This window comes from Serinus canaria, chromosome 11 (assembly GCF_022539315.1).
Source record: "Serinus canaria isolate serCan28SL12 chromosome 11, serCan2020, whole genome shotgun sequence".
NCBI classification, from domain to species: Eukaryota; Metazoa; Chordata; class Aves; order Passeriformes; family Fringillidae; genus Serinus; species Serinus canaria.
Window position 1 is genome coordinate 14,321,742 of NC_066325.1, and position 16,196 is coordinate 14,337,937.

General features: G+C 48.6%; 1 protein-coding gene across 5 annotated transcripts in view; it reads right to left on the reverse strand.

Annotated features, from left to right (window-relative positions):
• NLRC5 (NLR family CARD domain containing 5) overlaps window positions 1–16,196 on the reverse strand; it is a 34,035-nt gene that overhangs the window by 2,326 nt on the left and 15,513 nt on the right. For 3 of the 5 annotated variants that reach the window (XM_030227667.2, XM_030227668.2, XM_050978764.1), the window contains exons 19-46: window positions 15,753–15,836; window positions 15,484–15,567; window positions 14,455–14,544; window positions 14,283–14,330; window positions 13,792–13,860; window positions 13,047–13,130; window positions 12,235–12,318; window positions 11,383–11,472; window positions 11,222–11,284; window positions 10,579–10,662; window positions 9,862–9,945; window positions 8,720–8,809; window positions 7,766–7,831; window positions 7,199–7,282; window positions 7,041–7,124; window positions 6,461–6,547; window positions 5,957–6,037; window positions 5,360–5,440; window positions 4,892–4,975; window positions 4,560–4,643; window positions 3,994–4,077; window positions 3,818–3,901; window positions 3,069–3,152; window positions 2,628–2,711; window positions 1,831–1,914; window positions 1,084–1,167; window positions 184–267; window positions 1–84 (exon numbers count right to left, since the gene is read on the reverse strand). In XM_030227667.2, the coding sequence (XP_030083527.2) occupies window positions 1–84; window positions 184–267; window positions 1,084–1,167; window positions 1,831–1,914; window positions 2,628–2,711; window positions 3,069–3,152; window positions 3,818–3,901; window positions 3,994–4,077; window positions 4,560–4,643; window positions 4,892–4,975; window positions 5,360–5,440; window positions 5,957–6,037; window positions 6,461–6,547; window positions 7,041–7,124; window positions 7,199–7,282; window positions 7,766–7,831; window positions 8,720–8,809; window positions 9,862–9,945; window positions 10,579–10,662; window positions 11,222–11,284; window positions 11,383–11,472; window positions 12,235–12,318; window positions 13,047–13,130; window positions 13,792–13,860; window positions 14,283–14,330; window positions 14,455–14,544; window positions 15,484–15,567; window positions 15,753–15,836 (2,277 nt within the window). The remainder of the gene's footprint in view (window positions 85–183; window positions 268–1,083; window positions 1,168–1,830; window positions 1,915–2,627; window positions 2,712–3,068; window positions 3,153–3,817; window positions 3,902–3,993; window positions 4,078–4,559; window positions 4,644–4,891; window positions 4,976–5,359; window positions 5,441–5,956; window positions 6,038–6,460; window positions 6,548–7,040; window positions 7,125–7,198; window positions 7,283–7,765; window positions 7,832–8,719; window positions 8,810–9,861; window positions 9,946–10,578; window positions 10,663–11,221; window positions 11,285–11,382; window positions 11,473–12,234; window positions 12,319–13,046; window positions 13,131–13,791; window positions 13,861–14,282; window positions 14,331–14,454; window positions 14,545–15,483; window positions 15,568–15,752; window positions 15,837–16,196) is intronic. The other 2 variants (XM_030227669.2, XM_050978766.1) reach the window with 2 other exon arrangements.

Sequence of the window (16,196 nt, forward strand, 5' to 3'; positions counted from 1 at the left end):
ATTATCTCCTCCACGGACGGGCACTGCTGGAAGCCCAGGGAGAGGGATTTGGAAGCATCATCAGTGACTCCACAGAATTTCAAGCTGAAGCAGCAGGGAGAGAGCAAACAGAGGGCATGGAGTGCTGGTGTCAGAGCTGAGGGGAGCACAGCACCAGTCCTGCCCCCCAGCCCCAGCACTCACTCGATCCTCCGGAGGCGTTTGAGGCACGGCAGCCCCTTGGCCAGGGCACGGATGCTCTGCTCCCCAAGGTCGTTTTCTGATAAACTGGAAGAGGCATGGAAAAGCTTTGAGTGGTGCAGAAAAAGCAGGTCCAGTCAGAGAAAAGCCACCATGAACTAGCAAGTTAATAACTACTACCCAGACTAAGTGAGGACTCTGTAGACAGCAGGGATGGGCCAGATTGGTAAACAGCAACTTCACTTCACTGCTTGGTACTATGGGAGTGACTCTGCAGACAGCAGGGATGAGCCAGATTGGAAAATAACAACTTCAATTCACTTCACTGCTTGGTACAACGGGAGTGACAGCCCTGCTGTAACTCACAACCTCAGTCCTTGCAGCAGGGAATTGCTTGCAGACAGAAATATGGGGTTATACCTGAGTGAAAGAAGGACAGATCTGCAGCACATCATGTGTTGCATGGGAAACTGGAATTAAAAATCTCAAAAATTGGAGTTAATGATTGGTGTGACTTGAGAGGAAATGACAGTAAGGGAGAATGGAAAGAAGACCTTCCAACACCCTAAAGAACCACAAGAGAGCTGGAGAGAGCCTTTGGACAAGGGCATGGAGAGACAGGACAAGGGGGAAGAGCTTCAAGCTGAGGGAAGGATTAGATTGGCTATTAGGAAGCAGACATTCTTCCCTGTGAGGGTGGTGAGGCCCTGGCACAGGTTTCCCAGAGAAGCTGTAGATATCCCACCCCTGGAATTGTCCAAGGCCAGGCTGGATGGGGTTTGGAGAAAATGTCCCTGCCCATGGCAGGGGGATTGGAGCCAGGTGATGACCAAAGGTTCCTTCCAACCCAAATCAGCCTGTGACATGTTTGGCACCATCCCAGGTGCACCTGCCATGACCTACCTTATCTCTTCCAGCTGCCCACACACCACCAGGGCTCTGGCCAGCTCCAGCCCTCCTGCCTGCCCAATGTTATTGTTCTGGAAGCTAACCAAGGAAACATAAGCATTGGAGGATTACTTTGGAATAAAGCTGTAACAGAAGCTCCTATTTAACCTGCCAAGAACCCAACCAGAGATGGTGTCCTACCACTGGGATTCCTTTTTTAAGCTATCTTTTGATGACATTTTAGACACAGGCTGGAAGAGATGCCTCTAGGCTAACTGAGCCCAGTGAGCACTTCTAGCTCACCAATTTCTTGCTTTGTTACTATAAAACAGTGCAAGAAAGTCCTACGTGCTAGAATCCTGGAAAGACTCCCATAAAAGTTTTAAAATACAGTAACACCGAGTTCAGGGAAAATAAATGACTTAGAGGTGCCTGCACAAAAAGGTGAGGGTCCATAAAAGATGCTCATCCTTATGTTTACATCCCACCAGAGGCATCAGAAACAAAGATACTCAAAATCAATTTTAAGGCTTGTTTTACTGTATACTCTCCTCCTGATCATCTCTATAGCTAATGCTGCAAGAGATTAAGAAAAGAGTTTGTGACTCTTACAGCAGAGTAATTGTGGAGGGTTTCTCAATCCAGGGACACTGAAATTACTCTCTAAGCAACCAGTGCCCATGCCTTTTCCCATTCCTTCTTTCAAGAATCCCCATTCTCCCCAGGATATCCAGCCTTCCTGGGGCAGAGGCTGACACTTACTGCAGGACCTTCAGGTTGGTCATGTGAGGCAGACAGAGGGCGAGTGTCACTGCTGTCCTGTCTCCAAAACCATTCCTTGACAGTCTGGGAGAAGCAGAAGTGAAATGTTACTGGCAGTGAAGTCCAGAGCCTCATTCCTCACCTGTGTGTCCCCCCGACATGGATGTGTGACCCCCACATTCCTCACCCACACGTGCCTGGGACCACATTTGTCTCCCTTCCTGACTGGGTTACCTGAGCTGGAATTGAACTTTTTCATATGAGCCCTTAGGACACACAACCTAATCTGAAGGTTACAAGGACAGTTCCAGTAGTTTAACTGTAACTTTTCCTTATGTGTTATTTTAAAATTTCATTTATTTATTAATATGGCAGGGCCCACAGGTTCTTTAAACTGGTCTGGAACAGAACATCAACTGATCTGACTGGGTAAAGCCTTTATCTGTCCACTTCCCTCCATTTTTGCAGCCACACAGATTAGTGGTGATATCTTGGGCAGCACAGGCACTGAGCAGCTCCTGACACTGCCCATAAACCTGCAGATTCAGCTCTTGAACCCATCAGCCCACTAATGCAGACTGCACAGTTCTTGGAAATCTTCAAAACAATCCAGCAACCAATCCACAAACCTTCCACACCCAGCACCACACATTGCCATGTGTGTAGCAGAGTTTTTACCCTGCTCTCACAAGAATCAAGGGGTAAAACTGATCTTGGCTTTATCAGAGTCATACCTGATTTCTATGCCTTGATTTTTGCCCAGCTTCCCAAAAGGATCTCTGAAATCACACACTTACAGTAACTCCTTGATGTGCTTGCAATGGGCAAGAGCTTCCATCAGCTTTTCCCCTCCAGCAGGACTGGGACAGTTCCCTGAAAGGCTGAAGTAAACATGAGACTCTCAGTGACTAACTGAGAACCAGAAGGTACCAGGTTAAGATATTTCACTGTTTGTAACTCCTGGCCCTGCAGGTACTGTGGGCAAGGAGCAGTTTTCCCTCTCAGACAGAACTGGGGACTTCCTTTTCTTGCTCCAAGTCATTTCCAGGTTTTCCATTTCAAAAAGTTACCAGGCTTACCCCAAGAGCTGAGCCTAGCAAAGAGCCTGGATGCTCAAATTTCTGTTCCCTGGGAGAAGGAACAGCTTGAATCCAGTCTCAGCCTTGCACAGGGATTCCCAACAGGCTTCCCCACCATGGCCATGCCCAAAACAGCTGAACCAGAACAAAGGGACTCACTCGATTTTCTTCAGCTTTTGCATTTCCAGCAGGACAGCAGCAAGATTTGTCAGGCCTGGATCTCCAATCTCGTTGTGGCTCAAACTTTAAAGAAGAGATGCAAGGCTGTGTTGTAAAGGAAAATGGCAGGCAAAGTACAAGATCTTATTTAATGTGTCCCATTTGCTGGATGACACCTCAGGCCTTGCCAGCAGAATCAAAGAGCTGTTTATCTCAACTACCTCACAGAAAATTAAGAGGTGTTAATGAAGAATTTAAAAAATTGCAAAGAACAATTAAAATCACTGTATCCTGTTGACAGGTGGGAAATTACTTCAGCCAGAAAACCAGGACAGGATGAAGACAGGTGGTTATTATTTTAAAAATTGCTACAGCAGAGAATGGACAGCATCTGGCAAGAGAGGGAGAAAAGAGAGCAAGCCTGGGGTTGGCTCCAGTACAGATTTTTTCAGGCAAATGCTGGGTCTGAGGCTCTCCCAGGACAGAAAGGAGTCTCTAGTCCTATTCTGGATCCCAGGGAAGATTTAAATTCTGTTGAAACCATTTTCTACATGACTGCAGCAGAGTGGGGTAAGACCAAAGTTTCCTCTTCTGAACACCAAGATCTGATTTCCTCCAGTCCAAGGTACCTCATGCACAAGCATTTTGCAGCCTTTCTGTTTTTGTAACAATACTGTGTACAAGCACATCTGGTTCTCTCCAAATGCTGGCACTGGTGGCCACCTCTCTGCAAGAAAGGAGAAACTTACTTGATTTCCTCCAGGCTGTGCATTTTCCTCAAGGCTTCTGCGAGTCTGGAGCAGCCTTCATTACCAATACTGTTGTGGTTCAAGCTGGAAACAACATCCCCAGGAAAATGGACATTTAGTTCCTGCTACTCAGCATCCCAAGCCAGGCCAGAGGCCAGCTGCAGTCACATACTCACATAAACCTTCTCAGGGATGGCATCTCACAAAGCCCCAGAGCAAGCTCAGGGGTGGCAGCACTGCTGAGTTTCATGTAGCCCAGGCTGAAGGATGAAATAACAATTAACTCCCAGGGACAGTGGTGTGAGCACTCAGCACAGAGGGGAGCAGAACAAGAGTGGGAGAAACGGGGAAATGTATTCTAATCCCTGTGAATAATTTCAGTTTTGTTCTTTCATGGGCCTGTCTGGATTCTGATAACATACCAACAGAACACCAAACCTCTGGAGAAAGAGCCCAGCTCCTCATGGAGCAAGGTGCCTCTGTGACCACAAGACAACAAGATCCATGCAAAAAAACCAACTGCCAAAACAGTTGATTCTCCACTGGAATTCCCTGCCACAGACTACTGATCTCTGTCTCTCTCATCACTGTTCATTGCAAAAATAAAATAATTGTTGCTTCTTCCCTATCAGAAAAAGCACATCTGTCCACAGCACATGCAGAAGAGAGGCTGCAGTTTAACTGAAGCTTCTAGAAAGACCTGGCAGCCTCTGGTCAGCCTGGTAACAACAAACTCACTCACTTGAGCTCTTCAATGGCCTGGCAATTCTGCAAGCCTGAGATCAAATGATCAATTCCAGCTGGTGCAACGCTGCTAGAGGTCAGCCTGCAAAACAGCAAGGATCAAATGAGATGAGGTCTCAGCACACTGAGACAGAGTTTACTCCACTGACAGGCAAGCTGCCCCATCCCAAACCTCAGAGAGCACAGACATCAGGCACCAGCACGTTGTGAGAGATTTCCACACCCCTGTGTGCAGGGCTAAGAGGACTGGCCTGAGGCAGAGGACTGAACAAACCAAAAAATATGTGTAAAAGGTCCCAGCTGGACACACAAAGCCAAGCTCACACATACTCAAACATCTTCAGCTCTGGAAGGGGCAGCAAAACCCTGACCAGCATTTCTGCTTCATCCTCCTGGAGTTCCATGTGAGACCACCTGCAAGGAGGGAACAACAGGTCTGGGCTTTGTCCAGTGGTGCCAAAAGGTCTGTGCTGAGCCCACAGCAGGGCTGGGACCTTGAAGGAGGGACACAACACTGCCACTTGGCAAGGTCCCACGGGAGCTGCCAGCCATGGCAGGTGAGTGTAGCTTCTCTGAGCACTGGGACATTGAGGTGATTTCAGGGGATACCCCAGTAAGCCACCAGGTCTATAGGTCTTTCCTATTTTCCATTCAAGCACTCCAAGAAGGGGACCCAAAGGCAGGGACCGGGACCTTGCACTGGCCTCTCTCGTGCCCTGCTGTGTGCTCAGAGTGCTGCACCCACCAGGACAAGCTGCTCCCCTCCCTAAAAATCCTTCACAACACCCAATAACTCACCTCAGCTGCTGAAGCTGAGCACATTTTTCACAAAGCCTTTGGCAGAAGGAGTGCTTCATCTCTGGCTTGTACAGACTCAGTCTGCAGGACACAAACACACAACACAAATGTCACTGAGGAGCAGCAGAGCCCAGTGCAGCATCTGGTGCCCCCCAGGGACAGATCAGGGCTTTCAAGAGCCCACCTGGGGCTTCCCTGCCATGTCCCATTTATGTCACAGTCCATGTAGAGAAACAGCCCATCCCCACTGCCCAGGACAAGAGCTGCCTCTTCCTCCAGCTGCACAAAAGGAAAAGGACACTGATGCTGCTCTCTCTGCGTGCTTATGCAGAAGCCAGCATGTCTTAAGAGAGTCCTCAAGGTGCTCCTGATTCCTGATTGCTGCCAGGAAGGCAGATGGAATTTTTAGCCTTGTTTAGGTCCAGCATGGGTGGAGGAGAGCAGCCCAAAGGACCGTGCACATGCATGAGGTTCCTTCCACATCTGTGGCACAGAGGCACTGAGCCCATGGAGCCTTAGAGACACTCTAAGGTGTTTTTCATCCCACAGTGAAATTCAAGGCAAGCAGAAAATAATGATAAACAGTTGCCTTCTCACCTGCTAATGACTGATTCTGTCTTCTCCAGGCAGTGTGGGAATCTTATGACCAACTGGAAGAGGGTTTTATCTTTACATATCCTGAAAAGTTAGAGATTAGAGAACAGCATAAATCTGTAAACTCCTGAGGGAAGAAAATATTATTTTCCATAGGAAAAATCAGGAGGTCTGAATGGGACAGGGGGATGCTGGCACATGAAAGCTATCCATCTCTGAAGAGGTTTGTAATGTTTAAACTAGCTCCAAACCCAGCCTAAACTGGGCATCCTTTCTCCCAAGGGCAACCAGGAACATGATCTCCTTCCCATTAAACCTTGTGAGTTGTGAGACCATAAACCTTCTAAGCACTTCTACCCACCAGCCATTTGGGTTAAAATTGGTTCAAGTGGGCAAACAGATGACAAGTGAATTAACAACAGAAGAACCAGTGCTGGCTTCAATCTCTTTTCCTTAAGAGTATCAGGCTGAAAGAAAACATCTGACAGACACCTGAGTGCCACTCACGTGATCTCAGTGATGCTTCCAGAGGCCTGGAGAGCCAGCTCAAGCAGGTTCACAACTCTCTCTCTGCACACCCAGGGCTCTTCTATGCTGCAAAGCACAACAGAGGCAGCTCTGCTTTATTCACACACTTGGATCCATCCCTGCCTCTGCCAGCTGAGAGCTCCACACTCCAAATACATGGAAAGGCTGCTTGGCTTAGCAGAGGAATGTCTGGGAAAGGGGCAGCCCGGGAACAGCAGGATAGCCCAGCTTCCCTGCAGAGGAGGGGAGAATTTGCCAGCCAGGCAAAGTGCAGGAGGCTCTGGCAGCAGGAATGTGTCCAGCAGGATCATCACCCTTCTTTGTGAGGCTGGCAGTGGTCTGCAGAGCCAGCACAGTTTATGGCCAGGGCTCCACACGAGGCTCAGTGGGAATCAAGGGGATAAAGCCAAACACCAATGACAGAGTCAGCCATGGGAATTTCTCAGGCCAGTGCTCCCTGCCTTTGGAAGCACAACTCACTTTCTTTTTGATGAAAGGAGATCTCAGAAGATCAGACCAGTCCCAGACCAGTATCTACAAAAGCACAATGACACAGTACCTGATTTTCAGCAGCCCCAGATCCTTCCTCAGGGAATGAAGAAGTCTTTCTGCAGCTTGGACTGTCATGTTGTTATTTGAGGACCTAGAACCAAAGCTCACTGTAATGAACAGCTCACAAATTACCCTCCCACAAGGGTCCAAGAGCCATTAACTCACGTGTACTCTGTCAGACCAGTGCACCTTTCCAGGAGCAAGAACAACTTCTCCAAGTGCTCTGGCTGAAAGTTGCACTCTGCCAGTCTGAAAGGATGAGAAAGAGAACAGCCTTAGTTCATCACCAACAGCTCAGGCTTCCTGAGCTGGAAATATCAGGCAGCACAGCCTAACCACACAAAGAAGGATGGCACAAAAACCTTAAACACCTTTAAGGGTTACAAAAATAAGATTGTGGCAAAATTCAAAAGCATCCGTTGTGATATTCTGGTAGGACATACCTGTGTGCTGTAATGGCACTGCTCTTTGTAGGAGCCTGTCCTGTGACTGTGGGAACACCTACAGGTGCCCAGGTGAGGAACAGACAGTGGGGAGCACAGAGAGAAAGGGAGGTGGGGTCCTCTGTGACGTGACAAAGCTCTTCTCACAAGGTGAGTCCAAGGAAATGTATCAGCTACTAGTGCAAAATATCACCATGCCAGGAGTAAAAAAAGGTTTTGTCTGTCTTGTCCCTTGAAAAAGGACCCCACCTTTACCAAAGAAATCACCCCAAAAGGTCTGTAACATTACCTCAAAATCTTTCTTGGGTCATCTCTGCTTGCCAGCTTGATGATTAAAGTTGCTTTGGAGCACAAACTGCACAGAGAAGACATGAGTGTAATATTTAGATGGAGAATTACTACTTTTCCCAGTGTTTAGAATTTAATGATACCAAACTCCAGAAAATAATCCAGCACAGCAGTGACCTGGCACAGCTCAGCCCTCCCTAAAATAAACCAGCCCAGGGAAATGCTTCAGTAAGGTCTCACCCATGCTAAATTGGCATAAAGGCAGAACTGGTTTTTGGAGAAGCAATCCTGACCTGTCCTGCTTTTCTTTGCCTCCTCTGCACTCTCTGTTGAGCCCTGGTACAACAGGAGACTTTAGAGTGGCCCAAAGACTGAGCAGCCACATCTGACTGCAGGAGTGGATGGAAGTGGCCCTGAACAGTGGTTCAGGACAGAGCAGCTGGTCCCATGAACATAAACACTGATAAGGCCCCCCCAGATGAGCAGCACAGCCCCGTCTCATGCCTGGAATCTGTGAGAAAAGCACTTTGTGCCAGAGCAACAGGCCCAGAGCCCATGGGATATTTTTGCCTGAGAGGAAAGGAGATAAAATGCAAATCCAAGTAAAAGAACATGGGAAATTGCTTTCTATTGCCTCTGAAATCTCAACATACTGAAGAGAACCTCAGAGAGCAATGCTGGCTCCTGCCCTGAGGAGGTTCATTAACAAATAAATACATGACAATAATTGTTGGTACAGCTGAATATCTGTGCCTACACACAAAAATAACCTGGCCCTGTGGGATGGTAGCTCTGCTTGGAAGTTATGCTTGGCCATTTGAAATGGACACAAACCAAGGCTTTAGGCAGTTGAAAACATGGCCCTCATTGTTCTTACCTGAAGGTCACAAACTTTCAATAATTAAGAGGAAAACAAGCAGGGAAGACTCAGAAATTAATGAAGAAAAAAACTCACCTGACTTGAACTTCAGTGGTGTTTCCAGATGTGACAAAGGCATTTATGAGATGTAGGACTCCATCCTGAGAAATCCCGTTATGGCTGAGACTGCACAGAAGGGAAGGAAGGATTTTCACGTGTCAGGAGTCAGGGCTGTCCCCAGGCTCCTCAGGCACAGAAGCAAAACTCAAGTTGGCACCAAAGACAGAGCAGTTTGTGGGGTGCTGGGCCCCTTCAGCTTCACTCAGTCACTGAACTGCCCCAAGACAGGGCTGATGACTTGGGGGACACAGCAAATGCAATTTTCCTCTTGCACTACAGAGGCAGAAGTAGCTGGAACATTTACTGCCCCAGCAGAAAGGGAAGGGGACAGGCTGGTGGAGGGCATAGCTCAGCTCTCAGCACCTGGGGTCTTGAGTTACTCAGAGAGGACACCACCCCCAGAGGAGTGATGAGCTGAAAGCTCTGGGGACTGGGTCAACTTCTGTCACACCACCCTGTGGCATTCAGCATCTCTGAAAAATCCCTTCACCCAGGATTTTCCTCCTGGGAAGAAGCTGAGAAACCTCAGAGGAAAAGGAAAACAATTCTTATCTCATTTGCTTCTCCTGTGTAGTGCTCACATGCAATGTGGAGATTGTTTACAGGTGATTGTTTCATTGTTTCAATTTCTCATTCTGGTGTGAGTTGTTTTCACTCTTTGGCCAATCAGGGCCAAGCTGTGTCAGGACTGGAAAGAGTCAGGAGTTTTCATTATTAGCTTTTTAGCCTTCTGTAAGTATCCTTTCTGTATTATTTAGTAGAGTTTAGTTTAGTATTCTTTAATATAATATAGTATCATCAAATAATAAATTAGCCTTCTGAGAGGATGGAGTCAGATTCACCATTCCTCCCTGCCAGAGGGGTCCCTACAAATACAATTCCACCCCACTCTGGGCATTGCTATTTCCTGCTGACACTGATAAAAAGACTTTTGCATATTTTCAGCAGGTTTTGGATCAGACCCTGAGCCACCACAGCCTGGTGGCCTTGAGCTGTGCTCACAGCTCAGTCAGAGCTTTGCTCCTAAGGCAGGAGAGGGCCAGAAGCACAAGCAGCAGCTTCCTGGAGGATCACACCAACACCCTCCTGCTCCTTGGATTCACTCTGTGCTCTCTTACTTGAGGGAACAGGTACCAGGCACTCGATGCAGGTGGTCCAAGAGGCACCTCAGACCTTCATCTCCCAGCTGATTCCTGGAGAGACTGAAAGGCAGAAAAATATGTGGCCAGCCAAAACTCAGCCTTTGAAACAGGTTGCCCAAAGAGGTAGGGGTTTTCCCATGCCTGGAAATACTCAAGGCCTGGTTGGACAGGGTTCAGAGAGACCTGATCTAGCTGAAGATGTCCCTGCTCATGACAGGGAGTTAGACTAGATGGCCTTTAAAGAGCCTTTCCCCCAAAAAAAAAAAAAAAAAAAAAAGTATTCCATAATTCTGTATTTATTTTAAACAGCAATGCTCCTCTGAGAAGCTTTGAAGAAAAAACTCAAATTTCTTGCACTTAAATCCTAGCTTAGCCAAAAAAGGTCTGCTTAAAACAAATCACTGCCTTATGAAATTACCTCATGCATAAGCTCCAGAGCAAGCTCACATGAAGAGCTCAGGTGAAGCAACAAATGCCTCCAAACAGTAGAGTGAAAATCCCAAAGAAGCTGTTCCATCAGCCCAAAAGGAGCTGCATGATTGCCAGCTGATTGTGTTTCTCAGCAGCCTGAATGAGCACACATACCCTTGCAGACAGGCTGGGAATCTCCAGGCAGTGCTGAGCCCCACAAACACAGTGACTCTCCCCTGGTGACTCTGCTCAAGACCATGGTAACCCCCCAAGCCCACTTACTCTACTTCTGCCAGCCAGCCGTGCTGCTCCAGGATGCTGCAGAGCTCCTCCACCTGCCCTTCTCCAATGGCACAGCCTGTCAGCCTGGGGGAGACAGCAGCAGAGTTAAAGCATGGCCAGCAGCCAGCTCAGCCTGGGCACTGAGAACTGCCCACCAGCAGCTGCACCTCTGCACAGTCTCTGTGCAGCATTCACATTTTTTGCCATCTCTTGGTGCTGGGACAGAGACACATTACAGGCTCCTGTGCAGGGGCACTCCAGGGCCATGGCTCCCAGAGGGCTGCAGACACATCTCACATCACACAAGTGGTCATGTGGAGGTTATCCCCCAGAATCTGAGGCACACTTTTGGGAAATGCACTGATGAGGCCTCAATTCAGGTGCTCATGCAGCAGAATTTGTTGCAACTCAAGATGATCATAAAGAAAAAAGGAGAAAAAGAAAAGCACTGGCCTCTGCCATCCCAGTGCATCCAAATGGCTCTGAATTGCACTTGAGCTGGTTAATGGAGCCCTAAATCTTAGGGGCCTGAGCTCCTTGGCCACCAGCCCAGGAATTCTCAATACAAGAGGCAATCTGGCTCCCTGCACTGGGGCTTCAAGCCCACCCACAGGGAGTTCCAGCAAGTGCTCTGTGCCAGTACCTGCACGACGTCCTTTGGCTCTGCAGGCTTGCTCCTAAATGCAAGAAGGCATTTTCACTTGACCTGAAGCAGACACAAAGGACAGTCCTTCAGCACTGACCCCCAAAGATGACAGGCTTTGTGAGCCCTGTGGGGCTGAGCTCCAGAGTCTGAGTGCTCACCGGACTTCCACCACTCTGATCCGCTCACACAGGTTGATGGAGTTGAGGAGAAGAACAGCACAATGTGGGGACAAGGAGTTTTTCCTAATACTGTAAGGGAAGGGAAGGAAGAAGCACTGAAATCAGCTCCTAAGAAGAGAGGCTCCCATACACACAGCCATATTTCCACATAGTTCATTTTGGGACACAAAAGATTGGATACATCCCATTTAACTGAGGATGAGGGAGAAAGGACCTAAAGTTTTGGGCATTGGCACTCAGTGCTCCTTTACCTAAAGGAGAGTCTCCTTTAGTTCCCTGGGACTAAGAAGGGAGCACAGACCAAGGGCTCACACTGAACCACTCCTCCTTTGGGGCCACTGGACTAGAGACACCCCAAACTGGAAGCAACCTCCTGACTGGGAAACTCAGTCTCATGAGACCCTGCAGCTCCTCCATGCTACAACACCTTGTAAAAGATGGCCAGGCTCCTCCTGGGCCTTTTGTCCACACAGTGGAGTGCCCTCAGAGGGCTTCCCTGGCCTGGATTCCAGCCTGAAAAAAAAGTTTAAAAAAGACTGGACATGGCACTTGGTGCTATGGTCTAGTTGAGGTGTTGGGGCATAGGTTGGACTCAATGAACTTGGAGGTCTATTCCAACCTCATTATTCTGTGATTCTGAATTGCCCTCTGCTAAATATCATTAAAGTGCTGCTTTACTTCTGGAAATAAGAAAGGAATGGTTGTGAAAGCATTTCTGCATTTTTTTTGCCTTGCTTGTTAGTTTACAATTACTGATTAATGCTCCAAAGGTCTGCTGTGGAGTTAACACTGTCCAAACCAATGTCTGAAAGCAGGGATCCCAAACATTACCTCAGCAGTGTCAGATGACAGAGGGATGGCAGGAAGCTCAGTAATCTCTCAATGCTCTGGTCACTCAAGGAATTTCCAGACAGACTGTAAAACATGGAAGGAAACAAAACCCAGGAGAAATTGTTTCGATCCCTAATTACTCCTGTAACATTTACATGGACATGCACACACAAATGGGCAAATTCTGTGAAAGGGCATGTCCAGAAATGCCATGAAAATTGGGCAAGATTTAGTCCTTACAGCCTGATCTGTGTTTCTTTACATCCTAGAGCCAACCAACATTCCAGTTTCAGGAGTCTTCCTTTTCCATTACTGTACATCTATAAAATGATGCTACTGATGTCTTTCATGCAGGCAATAAGGGAATTAGGTTATTTTTATTTGCAATTACTCAGTTTTTGTTCTGACCAGCATTCTAATTTCCTCAGAGCCGAGCTCCTGCCTGGAGTGACCAGCCCTTCAGGAGCAGAGCTCTTGGCTTGGTGGGCCAGGAGCTCTTGCTGGCCTTGCTACAAGCTGAGGTCTCAAGGAATAGATGACAACAATTGTTTCTAGACACAGGACTGAGGAGGATCATGAGAACACACACATGTTCTGGGGCCTTTACACGCTGATGGGGTAGCCTTAGGAGAGGCCAAGTTCTCTTTGAAACAGGACAGGAGAAAGTCTGGGTTTAGTTAAGTATCTGGGTGAGGATGTGGCGAGAGGAGAGCTGGTGACACCAGCTGCCACCCTGAACATCAAATCTGGGGTTTGAACATCAGATCTGTGTCTGGGGCTGGGGAGACAGACAGACAGACAGGCTGACTTACTGGAGTTCTGTCAGCTGGGGACATTGAGCCAGTATCTGGCACAGCCTGGTCACATCCTCCAGACCCACTCTGCAGTCCCTGAGACTGAAGCAAACAAAGCACTCAGGAGCTGAACATGCCTACAGGATCCACCAGTCCCTGCATATCCCAGAGCCTCACATCCCAGGACAGGGCCCATGGTGACCCTCTCACTTCTACTACAAATATTTTGCTACCCTTGGTCTGGGACTAAGAAATCAAAACCTGGGACAAGCAGATGACTTCACCATCCCTGAGCTGATTGGAGAGAGCCAATCCACCAAAACACCAAAACCTTGGGTGTTCCCTCCCTAGAGCCACATCATGGGTGACTCAGTTGTCTCAGGAGTCTGGACAGCATCTCTCCCTGCTCAGCACTGGCTGGGCTCTCCCAGAGGAAGGCTGGAATTGGTGCCTCCTCTGTCCTTCTCCAGGAATGAAATCCTAGAAGTCTTTTTGGGTGACAGACTGGCAGGGCTGCATGGGATGAATGTAACACTCACACAGATCTGTCTCTCCTTATTTATGGGTAGGAGCTTCCTCTGCTGGAAAGCAAGACAATCTCCTCAAAGCAAGCAAAAGATGCACTATTTATTTTCCTCTCTGAGGAGACACAGCTAGAGGGATGGGTCTGTCCCACACACCACACTGCCCTAAAGACCCCCACAGACCCCCACAATCATCTCTCCCCCCAGTCCTGGTGGAAAGGGAAGCCAGGCTGCCATACCTAAAGCTTTGTGCTTTTGCTTCCTGCTTGGGGTGTGCCAGGGAGCCACTTCTCCATCTGCTGGTACTGCTGGGGAAGGAACAGTTTAGCCCATGAGCTGTGCTGGTGTTTTCCCCCTGTAGCCAGTCCCCATGAAGGGGCTGAGGTGGTGGCAGTGGCCTCCTGTTCCAATCTGCCTTCCCCCACCACCTGCCAGAATAAGGTTCAGCCCATCCCCAGAAGAAAAAGGAGCTTTATTATCCCTCCTCCAGCCTCCAGAGAGTCCTGCAGCCACTCAGCACTTGGGCACCTGCTGTGTCCTGGCCAGCAGGGAGGTGGCTGCAGCCTGTCTGGCAGCTGGGTGCTGCTGGCTGCTCCATGCCCTCCTTCAGCCATGAAACAGCTCCCTGGGCTTCCCCCAGCCTGGCTGGAGTTTGGCTCTTTATTGACACACCTCAGGGACCCACATGTCACCTCCTGTTTAGCACTTCTGTGAGTGGGTATGACTTTACCTGACTCTCTCCCAAAAGGTCAGATGAACCACCTGTGGGTGTCCTAAGCTGTAACCAGAAAAAAACATTATCAGCATGGAGTTTGACAACACAAGCTCCTGTGTCATTCCTGAAAACCCACAGCTGGAGGTTTTAAATAGCAACAGAGCATAAAAAGTACTCCTGGCCATACCTGAGGCTCATTGTTTTGATGTGTTCCAGTGCAGTTAATGATTGAGCTAAGAAAAACACAGAGTTAAGGGAGATCCGGTTGTTGTCAAACCTGCAGGAAGAAAAGATGGAACCAGCTGCTGCAAGCAAAACTGATAAAAATGAACCCCACAGCACAGAGCAGTGATCCCTGTGCAGCACTCCCAGGCTGCTGCTCTGCCACCCTCTGCCTGTGTTTCCTACTACAGCTCTGCAGACACAGCTCACTCCCGTCTATTTTAAATTCATCCCTCACTTTTAGTGTTCAGAGAATCACAGAATCACCAAGGTCTCTAGAGCTGATCTAGTGAAACTCTCCTGCTCAGGAGGGTCAGCATGGAGGAGGCAGCTCAGGACATTGTACAGCTGGGTTTTTATCACTTCCAGAGACAGAATTCACAATCTCTCAGGGCAGCTGGTTCTAGTGAGATTGTCTGTAACTGGAACAGGCTTTGCTTGAGACAAGTTCAAGTAACCAAACAGGAACAACTAATATTTCTTTCAACAGTGCAGAATGGTGCCATAGTCCTTCAGCCACAGTCCTGTACAGAGCACCTGCAGTGGGAGTGCAGGTGAAATACCCAGATAAACACCAGCCACCACTGCAGGTGAATTCAGACTCCACCACTGAAGCCTCCCCAGCACTTCCCTTCCTTCCAAGCTGTTCTCCTCAGGAGAGGAAGGACTGCTCCCCCTCCCAGTGAGGAAAAATTCAGTGAGTTGCTAAAGACCTCGGGCAGTTTCAGAAGCCAGGTGTCACCCCTGACATAAAGCCACCTGTCCCCTTCATGGGGGAGTGAGCACAGAGGCTCTGGGGCACTGATCTCAGCCAAGCTTCAGGTGGAGTCAATCTGCTCTGGACTGGAGGTGGGGACAGAGCAGACAGCACAGGGCATCTGCCCAGCACAGAATATTCTGCCCTGATTGTGAAGGGCCCTTCCCAAATGTGCTTCCACAAACCACACTTCACAAAACCCAGTCCATGCATAAGGAAAATCCAGGAGCTACTCACTTGAGAGAACGTAGCATTTTCAGTTTTGGGAGGCACTGAAACAGCTGCAAAAGTCCCTCATCTCCCAGAAAATTCCCTGATAGGCTGGGATTTAAAGAAAGGCATTTAATTTTCACAGTAAAAACACCACCATCAATTCTATTATCTGCATGCACAGCCACACCTTCCAGCAGGCTATGCCTCTACCCACTCTATCCAACACTAAGGGGCATTTTCTCAGCATCCCAAATAACTGCAGGTAAACACCAGGGGAGCTCAGGAGGACTCACTCCAGCTCAGAGATGTGGCCACATTCCTTCAGGACTGCACACACATTCTTCAGGTCACTGGCTTGAAGATTGCAGTCTGTCAGTCTGTGGGGAAAAAAGAAATCAGTCATCCAGCTCTGCAGGGCTTCAAACAAGGTTGTGAACTTCACTCCTCTGAAAACTAGAGAATCAGTGAAGAGACAATGATGGAATTAACAATCCCCTTGAAAGACCTTGCTGCTTAGCAGTTCCCACAGAGTGTCCAGGTGATTGATGGGCCACCCCTGCCTGGCACTGCAGGTCCTGTGTCCTTTGTAAGGCACAGGGTGGGCACCAGGTCCCAGCCCCCTGCCAGGGGCTCCAGCATTCCCCCCAGCCAGGGCTGACCCTGCAGCTCCCCTGGCAGCTGGGAGATCCCCAGGTCTCTTGTGATTCACCTCTTAGAGGTGCAGGTTGCACTGGAAA